Raw genomic sequence first — 16,700 nt, forward strand, 5'->3', positions numbered from 1 at the left:
AAACACTATCTCAGGGCCCATATGGAGTAAGACCAGAGCCACACTACCTACACATTCAAAGAAACAAAGTGAACCCCACATGAAAAATCGTTGTCGCAACAAAGGCACAGAAAAACTCCCTTTAAAGGAAAAAAAACTTGAAACACAACACAGACAGGGAGACCAGAAGGGTGACATTGGTAGAGAGGGAAAGGAAAAAATATGGTTTGATCGGCTGGGGGAGGAATGAGAAATCAATGTGTACAACGTTGATTGTATTAGCAAAAATAATCCTATGGCAATGAGCAGTAATGATGGAGGTACATTTTTGTTATCATACAGGAGCAGTTTATGCTATTGCTACCACTAAAATGACTAGAAAATATGTACAAGTGCATCTCAATAAATTAGATTGTCATGGAAGATGGAATTTATATTTCTTATAATTTGGATGATTATGTAGCTTTCAGCAGTGGAAACAGTGGAAACCCAATTGATCACCAGCTGGGCGGCCCAGTTAGTCTGCCAGTGCACGAGGTGCAGGGTTTGATTCCGGCTCCGGCCTCCCTGTGTGGAGTTTGCATGTTCACCCCATGCCTGTGTGGATTTTCTCCGGTTTCCTCCCACATTCCAAAAATATGCGTGCAGGTTAATGGAACACTCAAAATTGTCCCGAGGTGTAAGTGTGGGCGCGGATGGTTTTTTTTGTCTATGTGTGCCCTGCAATTGACTGGCAACCACTTCAGGCTGTGCCCGTCTACTTCCCAAAGACAGTTTGAATATGCTCCAGCACGGATAGATGGAAGATGGGGAAGAGAGAACAGTGTACATAAAGATAACTCACATCAAGATCGCTCTAACTGTGATGTTAGTGTATGCAATTGATGACTACTAAAAGTAATCACAGAACTAGTTCTGTTGTCTGTGATCCGAGAAGAAAGAACACCCCGTGACAAGGGGTAAGAGAGGGAAAATAGTGAAAGGGAGAGCGATTTGGTGTGTTGTTCTCCCAACAGCGAGCCCTCTGGCAGCTTAACTAAGGGATGACCAAGTCAGTCAGCTCAAAGCTTTATCAGTTGCAACTTGTAACTGCCTGACTGTTAATATTTTGAGTCCCTGCAGACCTCGGGTCAGAGAGGAGTAACGGTAAGTGTTCATAAAAACAGTGGCGAGCGGCGTATTTCATATCTCTGTCGACAGTGGGGACTTAAATAACTTTGGACCCCTTTAGTACCAAACCTATCACGACAGAATTTGACAAAATAATAAAAATGGACTCATAACTTTTATAAATGAGTTCTTGATCTTATTACACAATTGCTTTCAACAAAATATATTACCGTAGATTGTAGATTTGTATTGGAATCAAGTTTTAATTAATGTATTTTAGAAATCACAACACAATTTAAGCGTTGGCAGACTCAAATTTAGTCCATTGATTTAGAAGCGTCTGGAGCGATAGCATAGAAGAAGAACAAAGGGCATGGTAAATTTACAGTCACTGACACACGAGCAATTTCCCCCACACGAGTTATCTATCCTCGCTGTGCTTGCCCATTGCCAACGTTTTTGCTGCTCCACTGGTTGGGACAAAATGTCCTCTTTGGCCACATCCTGAGCTCTGCATTGAGTCGTAACATCCAGCATTGAACATCATGAAATGCTCTGTCAGTTTATCAGTGTCTCGCTCTTTTTTTTTTTTTTAAACATACAAATATTGTTACCAAGGAGAGAAGTCCAAGATGTGTCACATGGTGGCAAACGAGTATGAATGTGATGAAATGCTGCTAGTTAATTATCATAATTGAAACATTGTAGGTTATCTTTGTTGCTGGGAAGGGAGGAATACTTGCCCTGACAGAGAGAACCTAAAATACATTTGAAAAAGCATTTTGCATAGTTTATCTTTACAAAGAGTTGAGACATTTGAAACAGATGTTTTCAGTCCTTTCCAGTCGCTGCTGTACATGCCAAACACACTGGGAATCACTCTCCTATCGTCTGATTACCGGTAATCTATTTTTTTATGATTCACTGTTGAAGTACCAGGAACAACCTCTAATAAATTATACGATAATATTTTCAGTAACAAGATTTGGTCGGAACTAAGTTCAATAAAGGGCCCTTAAGATCAGATGGCCAAATTCATTGATGGCCAGCACGATGACCTAATGTTTAGTGAGCATGCCTGCCTCACAGCTCTGAGGTTTGGCGTTTGACATTTGACGCAGGCCTTTCTGTGTGGTGGTTGCTTTCCATGTGCTTGTGTGTTTTTTTTTCTGGTTACTTGGACTTTCTTCCACATCCCCAAAATACCGGTACCTGTTAAGTTAATTTAGAAACTCAATTGTGCATTGGTGTGGTTGTAAGTGTGGATGGTTGTTTGTCTATAAATGCTGTGCCCATGTGCTTGGCTTGCGACCAGTCCAGGGTGTGTCCCGCCTATGACCCATAGTCAGATGAGCCCAAACAAAGCCAATTAGTCCAGTATAGAAAATGAATGAATATGAAAATATTTAGTTTCCCTTTCAATAGATAAGCGGGGTCAAAAAATGACACCTGGGCTTTGTTTTTGCAATGTTTTTAGTTTTTTATCATTTAATCTTCCAAGTAAGGTTGTCTTTGAGGCTATTCATGAGTCTGACCACCATGAAAGTGTCATGATTCGGTTTAGGGACCAACAGGTGGCACTGTAGGGCTCCCCCGGCAGCTGCACACCTGTTGGTCATAACTGATTAGGGCTTTAAAAGGACTCCCAGCCCAAACACTCAGTGTCGGGTCATTGTTTGCGTTTTGCTACTGTCATGTGTGTTGCTGTTTGCTCTTGGCTTCGGTTATGTTTAGTTCATTGTTATGTTTTAGCTTTAGTCATGGTTTTTGTTTGATACTTTGGACTTTGTTTGTTTTGGATGTAGTTTTCTTTGTTTTAAATACAATTCTTCAAATACACCCTGCTCCTCCCTCCTGCCTGCTTTTTGGGGTCCACCACCACCTTGCTACGTGACAGAAAGTCATTCATTTCTACAATAACACAACATACATGTATTATCATCACTTGCATACCTCATGATATGTGCTGTTATAAAATCTAAACTTACTTCCCACAAACATGAGTTTTGCGTTATTATCAAAGATATGAAGCCATACCGGTGTGCTATAGCGTCCAAGCTAACCGACGTGCCTTCTTAGCGGCCACGTTGGCAGGGGCAACGGTCTCATCGAAGGCAATGCGTTGACATTGAAATTAAGATCAATATCAATAAGATCATTTCCCCAACGTTTTTCATGAGGTTTCAATGCCCAAACATGCTATCAATACACAACTCATGAAAACAAACAATATTTTTATCTGTGAAAGGCTATTTCTACTTTCCTTGTTGTAATTGTGTGTAACACAATGTGCTGGTATCCATTTGTTTCTGTTTTTCTTGATGTCCACACACATATGGGATGTGTTGATGCCTTTGCCCGTCCTAGCATTGCATCGCTGTAGGCATGCAGCTCAAAAGGAACATGTCCTTTCTACCTGTGTTTATATCAATGGTTACAATCTTTGAACTCCTTCTTTGTACATAGCTACTTTAGCCAACTAAACTAACACTTGCGAACATCATTGCTTCTGTTGTGGAGAAAAACAGACTTACTGTCATATTTACAGCTGGAATATAATATAACCCATTAGCCTATTATTATTGATTTATGTGTATCCACGTGTATCCCGTGCTCACACGTGTACAAGCCTGTTTGTACATCTACTTGTGCAGGGAGCGATACATATTGATTCATACTTTTGTGTGCCAATCAAAAAATTGTTTATATTCTCATCTAGAGCATCATGGCTGCTAAAGGTTTCCTCGAGAACGTGTATAAATGTTCGGCATGTTAATTGGTAGGTTTGACTTAGATTTGACATCTTAGATGAAGAGAACCCAAACTATTGTCCAATTGGAGTTGTCAGGTCATTTCGGAACTCAGGTTAACTTTGAAATCTACTCTCTCTCTCTCTCTCTCTCTCTCTCCCTCTGATAAACAACACCACATGAGACATCTGGCCAGGGGACACCACCAAGCCACTGCTGTTTTGTGATAAAATGTTCATTTAGGAGGAATCAATGAACATGCCAAAAATGAAATTCTTTTCTTCACCAAAATATAATAAAACTCATTATCTTTCTTCAAGTTTACAACATAAAATGTATTCATTCTAGTTGGGGTCATTTTTGACCCCACTCATGGAAGTGGACGTACGCTAAGTTAACATCTAAGGGTTAAGCTTGATTTTGGTACAACTGGGTGCTAACACTAAATTGTTGAAACTTTTTTTTGAATTCCAATGTTATCTCTTTTTACACAACAATTTAATATACATTTGAACTATATATTCAACAAAAACAAACAGTACTTATAATTTATTGAAGACGTTTAAAAACAATTTTTTAAATTTGTCTGTGCTAGCTGCTTGCTGGAGCCCCGTTTGGAACGACGAGGAGTAAAACTATTCCCAAGGAACACCTGGCTTCTGCTCAGGACCTGGACACAATCTGGTCCCTTGGGGTAAGCTTCTCTCTCCTGTTATGTTTAATAGCATATTACATACAGACAGATTGCACAATTAGTAAAGCATTGTTTCGTGTGTTCCTGACCAGTACATCAAGGCTAATTTAACCTATCCTTGTAATTCTATATAGGACAATTTGTTACTGTGTCAAATCTTGTGTGTGTGTGTGTGTGTGTTTGCGCGCGCGCGTGCGTGTGTGTGTGTGTGTTTAACCCTCCACAGGGTTACCTGCAGTACTCTGTGTTATTTTATGGCTATTACGGAAGGGTGAGGAAAATCGGCAGCGCAGGATACCGGTTGCCCCTTGCCTACTTCTTGGTTGGAATGGCTGTCTTTGCCTACAGTTTCATCATTCTATTAAGAAAGTAATTATTTTATTCCTATTTCTTTCAAACATCATTCAACATTTTGTTCCTCTTTGGTAAAATTTGACAGCTAGGATGATAAAAGGGACAATTTTATGTTCAATGAGGGGTTTAATGTTAAGCAAGCCTAGAAATGACAGCACTGGTTGTTGATTCCCATACCCAGTCTAAGACTCAAGACGTTCTGGATGATTGGGTGAGCAAGTTAAACAAATAAATAATAGTAAAGTCAGATTGCATATAAACTGTGCAATATTTAAGTACAGTCAAACCTCGGTTTTCAAACGTCTCTGTTCTCGACCAAATCGGTTTTCGACCAAAAATTTTGAGTTTTTTTATGCCTCGGATTACGACCGAAAATCGGTTCTCGACCAAACTGAGCGCACTTGAATGTGCCACTTGACTGCTCTCGCCTTCCTTACATGAGGAAGTGACGCTTCCTTGGGTAGACGAGGAAGTGACGCTTCCTCATGTAGCGTTCCATTGTGAGCAGATGTGTTCTATAAAGATTTTTTTTTTTTTAAAAGAGCGTGGTTTTGGTTTTCGAACAAATCGGTTTTCGAACAGCCTTCTGGAACGGATTATGGTCGAAAACCGAGGTATGACTGTAGTTAGAACAAAACCTCCACAGTTCAATGCCCCAAAGCGTGTACAGCTTGGAATTCAATTATCATTTTCTGGAAAAATGAGTCTCAAAAGTCAACCAAATCTTCCATCCATCCATTTTTTTCCTGCTTATCCGGGTCAGGTTGCCGGGGCACTCTACTTATAATTGGCTCTTCATACGAAATTGGAATACGAACAGGAAACATATTGCCTCTTGTTACGAAAGAAATTTCAAGATATGAAAGGTAAAAATACGGTATGGGATGCTCCCTGAGCGCAACATACTTCTCGCTGCTCTGCCTTACCGAGCATCATCCTGGCATCCTATTGACTAAGAGGGACCTCGACCATCTGTGCCTTTGTGTTTATGCAGCGTCATCATTCGCCCCTCGGGCCATGAGGTGTTCCGATAGTTTTACGTAAATGTGAATCACCCAGAAAAATTTTCAAAACATTTTCAAAAGATTGTTAAAAGCCTTCAAAAGAAAATGTCCTTGGATCAGTTCTTTCCAAAACGGCAGGCAAAAACCACTTTTGAGAGATAACATGAACTTAATATTGCAAAGAACCATGAAAGTTAAATGACCATCATTTTTATTCTTTACTCTATTTGAGTGTCTTGAAAGGTGCTTAGAAACGAAATGTATTATTATTATTATTATTATTTGTTTTTTACATTATGCACAACTCTGATTTGTTGTGCAAAAATCTAATTGGAACATGTATTTGTTACTTCTTTTTTTTTTTGCATTTTTATGCTTTAGAAACATTTATGTCTGAATTTTGGTGGGGCTTGGAATGGATTAGGGCATTTACATGGAAATCACATCTCTACTGGAAAAAATTCTATGTAAGAAATTTCTTCCAGAAGAATGCAATACTAAGGCCACCAAACCAGACTGCCTCAACTCCTCTGCCTAGAAATTCTGTCCATAAAAAAACAAATCCTCTCCAGAACTCCTGAGTCGACTAAATCAGTGAGGCTGAGGAGGTTGATTTCCTGTAAATAGAATCTACTCTCAGGTCCTCCTCTTAAAAAGGGGGGCCACCACTCCGATCTGCTGGTGTTGATTCAACACCTAAGGTGTTAATTTTATCACCAGCTAAATGTCTCCATGCAGTTAAATAATATTGGTTTGGTAAGAGTGTGGTACAGAAACAAAATGTAGTGTTGATAGTGCAGTAATTATGACACTCTCAAGTGTTTAGATTAACACTGATGAGTGTTCATGCCAACACTATGAATTTTGGAATCACGGAAATAAGTTTAGAAAATCACACAGCTCGTCACTCTAGCTGCTTTTTTTTTTTCAAAAAGCTGTGAGTTGTAAATGGAATGTGAATATCACAACTTGTCATTTGGAATTCATTAACTGAATTTACATTATTCCCTAGCAGGCAAAAGCTTTTGAAGCTCGAACCAGTGTCTTAGAATCATAATGTGGTTTTGCATTATGGTTGTGTAAAGACTAGTTTGGTCTGGAGAATGAATCATGTTTGACTTTGGAGATTCTGTCGTATCTCGGAGCCAAAGCCTTTTTATAGCTTACACCAACCACATTTTTTTGTCACTTGAAGTCATTCCATCAAATGTACTGTATTTTCTAGCCTGATGGTAATGTGAAAGAGAAATTCTGTGGCAATTCTCTGTATTTTTCCATTACCCCGTTGTGATCCTTTTAACTGTAATAATATTTATTTAGAATGGCCAAGAATTCCCGACTTAGTCTTGCCAGTGCTTCTGACGAAAACTTCACATTCTGCTGGAGGGTATTTTGTGCTTGGGATTACCTGATTGGAAATCCAGAGGCTGCAGAGAGCAAAGGAGCAGCAATAGTCAACAACATCAGGGTCAGACTCTTCATATACAGCTTGGAAAACATCAATTACTGTACTATAAGATATGTATATACAGTATATACTTAAATGTTCACAGTGAGTGCTTTCTTTACAGGAAGCCATTGTTGAAGAACAGGAAAAGAAGAAAGACACCAGTCTGTATGTATTCTGGTTTTGTGTCAGCAAAACAAATGTTCAATCTGTATTATTCAGATACATTTGATGCAACATTCAATACAAAAAGATATTAAACAACAGTAATTACAGTATATGCATATGATTGGACCTCCTGAGTCATTATTTAGAATTGTGTCTATTTAGAATTCTGCCCTCAGTACCAAAATGATGACCTCTAAAAACTTATAACAACCATTGATTTCTGTGTATTTCTTCAGGGCTGTTTTGATCAGTCTGCGTTTGTTAGCCAATATCCTGGTGCTGATGTCTCTCGCTGGCAGCATCTACATCATCTACTTTGTGGTGGACCGTTCTCAGAAATTGGAGCAGGAGAAACCGGAGCTGACGCTGTGGGAAAAGAATGAGGTATTGAAAAGAAAAGCTGAGCCGGCATCGTCATCATTCGATTAGTTTATCCAACATACAATGCCCTTTCAAGGAATCAGTCAAAACTGAGACCTGCCACTGATCCGATGGATGAAGCAATTGACAATGAGACCTCGCTGCTTATGATTTCATACAATTTCCACATGAGTCAAGAGCAACTCTTACCTGTTGTCACTGTTCTCTGAAAGCACAAATAACATTTGTGATTGTTAAAAAAATGAAAATGTGTATAGAAAACCTCTGTTAATTTCTAATGATACATTCCAGACTCACCTGCAATAGAGTGACCATATAATTTGTTATTTTTTTCAACATTATACTCCTTCCACATGTTTAAAGACATTTAAACTGTTGAAAACACATTTTATAGAGTATTCCTTCATGCCTGTCCTCACTATCTTGCTTGTCGCTCCCCAATGAAGTTTACCGTACAACTATTACTGGTCGTTGACTGATGCAGTAAATCGTTGCACATCTTTACGATGGGCCCCGTGCCAAATTGATGTAGTCCCACCACTGCTGGTGACACACCTGCCTATTCCTGGAAAACAATGTCTAACATGTCCCCTCTCACTTCATTGAGGTGAGTGTCGTCGTTTCTCTCATCACTATGATCGCTCCATCTGCCTTTGAACTGGTAGCTCAGTTAGAGATGTATCATCCAAGAACATCACTGCGTTTCCAGCTGGCCAGGTATTTCAACTGCAGCAACTACATATACATGATTCGTCTATTGCCTTGCATTAACAATATGATTCTGTTTACAGAGTGCTTGTTTTATATCTGGGAAATCTCTACAGTCTTATTATTGCCCTCCTCGATAAGGTCAACAGTATGAGCTCGACAGTAAGTTTCAAAACCATCTTAAATATTGAGATGGTTATTTTTCTAAACACCCAGGAGCTTATTGGGATCATTTTGTTATTCTATTCTTAGACTGATATAAAAATCATCAGCTACATTTCTTATTTAAGTATCAAATTAATAGAAGGGCTCCTGACTGCAAACTGGCATCACTTAACGTGGAAGAAAAGCAGCTCAGAACTCCACTCGGATGATTAAATGCCAAGATTATCCTATCTCCCTATTTTATCTCACTTAGATACTTGGAGGAAACCAAGTGCACTTGCTTCAATCGGTTAAAATTTCTTTTCCATCATTACAGAAAGAATATAATCATAGATGAACGAGGGATTCTAGATTGATGGGCATATTTTGTCTCACCTTTTGACGCAACATAATAGAGAAGCTTTTAACTGGGCAGCCTAGGGCACTGAGAAAACGACTGACAATGGCATCATTTGAGACTTGCTGTCTGAAAACACAATGTGAGGCTATGCTCAACAACAGATAAGACATGAATCGGAGATCGGAGATCACTGTCAAGGGCAAACAAGCAGAAATGCAAAAAAGCAAACAATGCTTAAATTTACAGCTTGACTGGCAACCAGTCCAGGGTGTACTCTGATTAAAATCTTCTTTCACAGTTATTTGGTTGCTGTTTGCAAAAAAAAAAAAAAAAACGTGTCTTTTCTGTTTATGTAAGGCTAACAAAATACAATCATGTATTTTAAAAGTAATTGGAGGAGACATGACACATGTAAAACAGATTGTGATGGGTAAGACTCTATTTGGATGTTTCGCAGATTCCAGTGAGTCCAGCAAACTGGTCTGACACCAGCTCCTATTTGGCAACTATCGCACAGCCTGCCGTGTCCAGCCTGTCTACCCTGGTGTCTGAGATCTCCCATCACAACAGCACCATAACCACAACTGCCACACCGCTGGATGTGACCAACAGAAGCGGGGGCAGCTCTGATACCTTCTCCAACCAGACAGCTCAATTTGATAAGAACACTCGCTCTCCACAGGACCAGTGCTGGGAAACCTACGTTGGGCAGGTTACATTTCTAACTTTGTTTGTTACCGTAATTACTGTTTAGGACAAGTCCATACATATAACATAATGCTGTTGTCAACCCTAACGATTGGCTGTAATTTGTTCAGGCTGTACCAAACCTCTCACCCTTAGCCAGGTGGGTTTGGCTACAGCAGGGGTGGCCAACCAGTCAGAGACTAAGAGCCATTTTTTTTTTACTGTGTTACTGGAAAAGAGCTCCCCTCCGTGAGTCGTCACCTTACCGTGGTGGAGGGGTTTGTGTGTCCCAATGATCCTAGGAGCTAAGTTGTCTGGGGCTTTATGCCCCTGGCAGGATCACCCATGGCAAACAGGTTCTAGGTGAGGGGCCAGACAAAGCACGGCTCAAAGACCCTTATGATGAGAAAAATATATGGACCAAGGTTTTCCTTGCCCGGACGCGGGTCACCGGGGCCCCCCTCTGGAGCCAGGCCTGGAGGTGGGGCTCGTTGGCAAGCGCCTGGTGGCCGGGCCTACACCCATGGGGCCCGGCCGGGCACAGCCCGAAGAGGCAACGTGGGTCCCCCTTCCCATGGGCTCACCACCCATGAGAGGGGCCAAAGGGGTCGGGTGCAATGTGAGCTGGGCGGCAGCCAAAGGCGGGGACCCTGGCGGTCCGATCCTCGGCTGCAGAAGCTAGCTCTTGGGACATGGAATGTCACCTCTCTGGCAGGGAAGGAGCCCGAGCTGGTGTGTGAGGCAGAGAATTTCCGACTGGATATAGTCGGACTTGCCTCCACACACAGCCTGGGTTCTGGTACCAGTTCTCTCGAGAGGGGTTGGACTCTCTTCCACTCTGGAGTTGCTCATGATGAGAGGCGCAGAGCAGGTGTGGGCATGCTCATTGCCCCCCGGCTCAGTGCCTGTACATTGGGGTTCACACCGGTAGACGAGAGGGTTGCTTCCCTCCGCCTTCGGGTGGGGGGACGGGTCCTGACTGTTGTTTGTGCATATGCACCAAACAGCAGCTCAGCATACCCACCCTTTTTGGAGTCCTTGGAGGGTGTGCTGGAGAGTACTCCTGCTGGGGACTCCCTTGTTCTACTGGGGGACTTCAATGCTCACGTGGGCAATGACAGTGAGACCTGGAGGGGCGTGATTGGGAGGAACGGCCCCCCCCGATCAGAACTCGAGTGGTGTTTTGTTATTGGACTTCTGTGCTCGCCACGGATTGTCCATAACGAACACCTTGTTCAAACATAAGGGTGTCCATATGTGCACTTGGCACCAGGACACCCTAGGCCGCAGTTCGATGATCGACTTTGTAGTTGTATCATCGGATTTGCGGCCGCATGTTCTGGACACTCGGGTGAAGAGAGGGGCGGAGCTGTCAACTGATCACCACCTGGTGGTGAGTAGGCTCCGATGGTGGGGGAAGATGCCGTTCCGTCCTGGCAGACCCAAACGTATTGTGAGGGTTTGTTGGGAGCGTCTGGCGGAATCCCCTGTCAGAAGGAGTTTCAACTCCCACCTCCGACAGAGCTTTTCCCATGTTCCGGGGGAGGCGGGGGACATTGAGCCCGAGTGGACCATGTTCCGTGCCTCTATTGTTGAGGCGGCCAATCTGAGTTGTGGCCGTAAGGTGGTTGGTGCCTGTCGTGGCGGCAACCCCCGTACTCGCTGGTGGACACCAGCAGTAAGGGATGAAGAAGGAGTCCTATCGAGCCTTTATGGCCTGTGGGACCCCTGGGGCAGCTGACGGGTATCGACTGGCCAAGCGGAACGCAGCTTCGGTGGTCGCCGAGGCAAAAACCAGAGCGTGGGAAGAGTTCGGTGAGGCCATGGAAGCCGACTTCCGGACGGCTTCGAGGAAATTCTGGTCCACCATCCGACGTCTCAGGAGGGGGAAGCAGTGCACCACTAACACTGTGTACAGTGGGGATGGGGCGCTGCTAGCTTCGACTCGGGACGTTGTGAACCAGTGGGCAGAGTACTTCGAAGACCTCCTCAACTCCACCAACACGCCTTCCTTGGAGGAAGCAGAGCCTGGGGACTCTGAGGTGGGCTCTCCTATCTCTGTGGTTGAAGTCACCGATGTGGTTAAAAAGCTCCTCGGTGGCAAGGCCCCAGGGGTGGATGAGATCCGCCCGGAGTTCCTCAAGGCTCTGGATGTTGTGGGGCTGTCCTGGTTGACATGCCTCTGCAACATCGCGTGGTCAACAGGGAGAGTGCCTCTGGATTGGCAGACCGGGGTGGTAGTCCCTCTTTTTAAAAAGGGGGACCGGAGGGTGTGTTCCAACTACAGAGGGATCACACTCCTCAGCCTCCCTGGTAAGGTCTATTCAGGGGTGCTGGAGAGGAGGGTCCGTCAGGAAGTCGAGCCTCAGATTGAGGAGGAGCAGTGTGGTTTTCGTCCCGGCCGTGGAACAGTGGACCAGCTCTACACCCTTAGCAGGGTCCTCGAGGGTATGTGGGAATTCGCCCAACCAGTCTACATGTGTTTTGTGGACTTGGAGAAGGCGTTTGACCGTGTCCCTCGGGGAGTTCTGTGGGCGGTGCTTCGTGGGTATGGGGTACCGAACCCCCTGATACGGGCGGTTCGGTCACTATACCACCGATGTCAGAGTTTGGTTCGCATTGCCGGCAGTAAGTCGGAATCGTTTCCAGTGTCCTTTGTCGCCGATTCTGTTCATAACCTTTATGGACAGAATTTCTAGGCGCAGCCGAAGCGTTGAGGGGGTCCGTTTTGGGGGCCTCAGTATTGCATCCCTGCTTTTTGCAGATGATGTGGTGCTGTTGGCTCCTTCAAACAGGGCTCTCCAACTCTCACTGGAGCGTTTCGCAGCCGAGTGTGAAGCGGCTGGGATGAAGATCAGCACCTCCAAATCTGAAACCATGGTCCTCAGTCGGAAAAGGGTGGAGTGCCCCCTCCGGGTCGGGGAGGAGATCTTGCCCCAAGTGGAGGAGTTCAAGTATCTTGGGGTCTTGTTCACGAGTGGGGGCAGGAGGGAGCGAGAGATCGACAGGCGGATCGGTGCAGCGTCTGCTGTGATGCGGACGTTGTATCGGTCTGTCGTGGTGAAGAAGGAGCTGAGCCAAAGGGCGAAGCTCTCAATTTACCGGTCGATCTACGTTCCAACCCTCATCTATGGTCACGAGCTATGGCCGAAATGAGTTTTCTCCGCAGGGTGTCCGGGCTCTCCCTTAGAGATAACGTGAGAAGCTCGGTCATCCAGGAGGGGCTCAGAGTCGAGCCGCTTCTCCTCCACATCGAGAGGAGCCAGATGAGGTGGCTTGGGCATCTGATTCGGATGCCTCCTGAGCGCCTCCCTGGTGAGGTGTTCCGGGCATGTCCCACCGGGAGGAGACCCCGAGGAAGACCCAGGACACGCTGGAGAGACTATGTCACCCAGCTGGCCTGGGAACGTCTCGGGATCCCCCGGGGAGAGCTGGAAGAAGTAGCTAGGGAGAGGGAAGTCTGGGCTTCCCTGCTAAAGCTGTTGCCCCCGCGACCCGGCCCCGGATAAGCGGTAGATGATGGATGGATGGATGGATGGATGGAAAAGAGCCACACCATACACATTGGCACACATAAATATCACCCCATCCCTTCTTCTTACACACACACACACAGACCTCGGTTCATCGGTTCATCCAGATGTATTGTAAATGTCACACACCAACATGATAATGACACAAATTGACTCAGATGGTAATAAGGCCACAGGCCACAGACGTACCGGTCAAAATTTAGTTGTCATCTGACAGGTTGCCCTGTATGTCAATCAAGTAACGGGATTGATGATAGCCTCACATAGTAAATTCTTCTGTACTTAGCACCGTTGTTTGAATGTCAGCACCACCACCGAGGCGTTTTTGATGATGGTCATGTGAAAGCCCGGGAGCTGCACTGAACCAGCCAAAGAGCCGCATGCGGCTCCGTCAGCCGCGGGTTAGCCACCCCTGGGCTACAGCTTCCTTGTGACCCTGAACAAGATAATTGGTATTGCAAAAATGTGTTAATTTAGAATGTGATTTGGATGAATTGAAATCATCTCTTATAGTTGTTTGTTCCGCCTTATTTAACTCATTCACTCCCAAAGACGTTTTTAAACGTCTTTTCAGACTTGGTCCAGAATTGGCATACACACGCCCAGCACACACACATCTATAGAATCCCACGCATGACAATCACCCTTTCATTCAAACAAACATTATTGTTATCATCATCGTCACCATCCTTATCATTCCAACCATCATCATTGTGATAATCACCTTCCTTTTAATTACTATGTCAAAAGAAACAACTGTTGATAAAACTAAAAATATGACATATAATAAGAATAATAGGAATAATCACCCCACCCCCAATAAATAAAAGCAAAACACAGTTACACACAAAAAGGAAGACATTAAGTCATTGTCTTGAAAAGCAGCACATTCACATCACTTGACCAAGTGCTCCATTTCCTCTTATGCTCAAATCTTTTTTTTTTTGGTGACTGTTATCCTTTCGAAACTATATTGATAAAACATTTCTATGATTGGATATGTAACCACACCTTGAGTACATCTTTGAATAAAGTGTAGTTTGCAGTTGGTAAAATGGAAATAAATTATTTGAGGAAAAGGAAAAGGTCGAGTATAATATATTGTCATGACGTATACAGTTAGGTATTCCATCCATCCATCCATTTTCCGATCCGCTTATCCTCACAAGGGTCGCGAGGGGTGCCGGAGCCTATCCCAGCTGTCTTCGGGCAGTAGGCGGAGACACCCTGAACCGGTTGCCTGCCAATCGCAGGGCACCAGTTAGATATTCATTTGCAATAACTGACAATTGAAACATGGGTGTGCTTGACATAAATTCTAACAGTTATCATACCAATTCGAGAAAATTATCTTGTCTGAAATTATCTCGATTCGGGGTGTCCCGATCACATTTTTGTCTGCACTCGAGTCCAAGTTACCTGACTTTGAAGTTATGAATACCGAATCCCGATCCATTACCCCGGCATTTTTTTATTTTTTAAACAAAACTCTCCTGACATCATGATTTTATATGTCCAGCGGAGCAATGGTTTAAACCAGGTAAAACATTTCAATCCTTTTTTTCCACACATCAGTTTTTCAGGTGATATATGAAATTAGTCATTTTATACTCACCTCTTACCGCCAAGGGAAATGCCCAATTTGCATACAAAGCAAGTCGCCGTTGAACTGTCTCCACTTTTCACTTAACTTTCTATCCCACAGACATATGCAATGCTCCCCCACTGTCTGGATTTACTTCTGAGACTTTTTTTGGTCGTTCAGAGAGGAAACATTGATAGTATGTTGAGTGGTCTACTACAGATAATGGATGGATGAATGGAAGATAAATCATTTGGTGTCAATGAATCACAAACATTTGATTTGCATGATGTGATTTACATAAAATAGGGTAAATTCCTCTGGAAAATAGAGCTCATTTGTTTGGTGCATAACTGCAAATTCCATCTCTATGTTTAAACCATCTGCTGTACCTCCAGGAAATGCTGAAGTTGTCCATCATCGACATGATCTTTACAGTGGCCAGCATCCTGCTCATTGATTTCATCAGAGGCTTGGTCGTTCGTTACCTCAGTGACTGCTGCTGTTGGGATTTGGAGAGCAAGTTTGTAAGTTGGACGCAGTAAACACTGTTTCCTCATTATTACTTTATTGTCTTCTTATAATTTAAAGGTAGCAGGTTGTTTGTTTGTTTGTTTTTTTTGTTATGCGTACGGTTTCACTTCTGAAATTGATTGGCTTGAAAAGTCAGAACATGCAGTTGGTAATAAAACCTTATAATAATAAAAATGAAACATTCCCTTCTTATTTGGGGTTTATTCAGCAAAGATGTTACATTTGTTTTGAATCAAGTCTATGAAGATTTTGAAATGAGTTTCGTTTCATTCTGTACAAAAATGGCATCCGGCCTGGTCCGTTATTAGAAATATCATCTGCAGCACAATATGTATGCATTTTTCAACTCCTAAAGCTCCTAAATCTCTCTTTCAAGAGAGACAAATATGGAATGCAATACATCACCACTTCATATCCCCCGATTCCCTACTTACTTACTATGGAATGGACACTTTATAAATTATTTCACATTATTGGAATTGATTAGTATGCTGAGAAAAAGAATGCATTTGTGTTATAAGTGGTTCGTTGGTAGATGTTTAAGCCCAGTTCTTTTAAGATATCCTTTATTTGTCCCACACTGGGGAAATTTACATTTTTATTGATATATACCGGTACATTTACCCAAATCGATCAGAACATTGCCCTTTTGATCGGATAATGTAATTGTAATTTCCCCATTGCGGAACAAATAAAGGATATCTTAATCTTAATCTTAATAATTTATGATGTCATCTTTTATGGCACGGAAATTCAAACACTTGTTTCAAGTAATACTATTATTCATTTGTGTGTTTTCAGCCTGAATATGGGGAATTCAAAATAGCAGAGAATGTCCTGCACTTGATTTATAACCAAGGGATGATCTGGTAAGTTGAAATATTTGTAAAATCTTCAGGTAGCTTGACTGCAATAGACATTATTTTTCAAAGTTAACAGTCCGTCCGGTGCTGCTACGTATCCTTGACCCTGTTTTAAAAAGCCCTCTATGTCTCTCGCCCACCAGATTTCATCATCTAATTTCAGGACTGTCACTTTGCAGCAATGAACATAATGGATGTCTTTTAGCGATGTCACCCAGTAGGTGTGTAAATAACGCTTTCTTTCTCGCAGGATGGGAGCTTTTTTCTCCCCTTGTCTTCCTGCCTTTAATGTGTTGAAGCTGATTGGTCTCATGTATCTTCGGAGCTGGGCAGTCCTCACCTGTAATGTTCCCCATCAGCAGGTCTTCAAAGCATCCAGGTCAGGCGTTTGCATTTACTAT

At 43.1% G+C, this 16,700-nt stretch overlaps 1 protein-coding gene across 2 annotated transcripts in view; it reads left to right on the top strand.

The window, feature by feature from the left end:
• The window catches only part of tmc3 (transmembrane channel like 3), a 43,228-nt gene that overhangs the window by 13,530 nt on the left and 12,998 nt on the right, over nucleotides 1-16,700 (top strand). For both annotated transcript variants that reach the window (XM_086107129.1, XM_086107130.1), the window contains exons 6-16: nucleotides 4,435-4,533; nucleotides 4,760-4,902; nucleotides 7,212-7,359; nucleotides 7,463-7,506; nucleotides 7,743-7,890; nucleotides 8,495-8,604; nucleotides 8,679-8,757; nucleotides 9,558-9,812; nucleotides 15,301-15,429; nucleotides 16,238-16,305; nucleotides 16,550-16,678. In XM_086107129.1, coding sequence (XP_085963255.1) covers nucleotides 4,435-4,533; nucleotides 4,760-4,902; nucleotides 7,212-7,359; nucleotides 7,463-7,506; nucleotides 7,743-7,890; nucleotides 8,495-8,604; nucleotides 8,679-8,757; nucleotides 9,558-9,812; nucleotides 15,301-15,429; nucleotides 16,238-16,305; nucleotides 16,550-16,678 — 1,352 coding nt within the window. The remainder of the gene's footprint in view (nucleotides 1-4,434; nucleotides 4,534-4,759; nucleotides 4,903-7,211; nucleotides 7,360-7,462; nucleotides 7,507-7,742; nucleotides 7,891-8,494; nucleotides 8,605-8,678; nucleotides 8,758-9,557; nucleotides 9,813-15,300; nucleotides 15,430-16,237; nucleotides 16,306-16,549; nucleotides 16,679-16,700) is intronic.

Source organism: Hippocampus guttulatus, chromosome 3 (assembly GCF_054856545.1).
Source record: "Hippocampus guttulatus isolate MCC_2025c chromosome 3, RoL_Hgut_1.0, whole genome shotgun sequence".
In the NCBI taxonomy this organism is placed as follows: Eukaryota; Metazoa; Chordata; class Actinopteri; order Syngnathiformes; family Syngnathidae; genus Hippocampus; species Hippocampus guttulatus.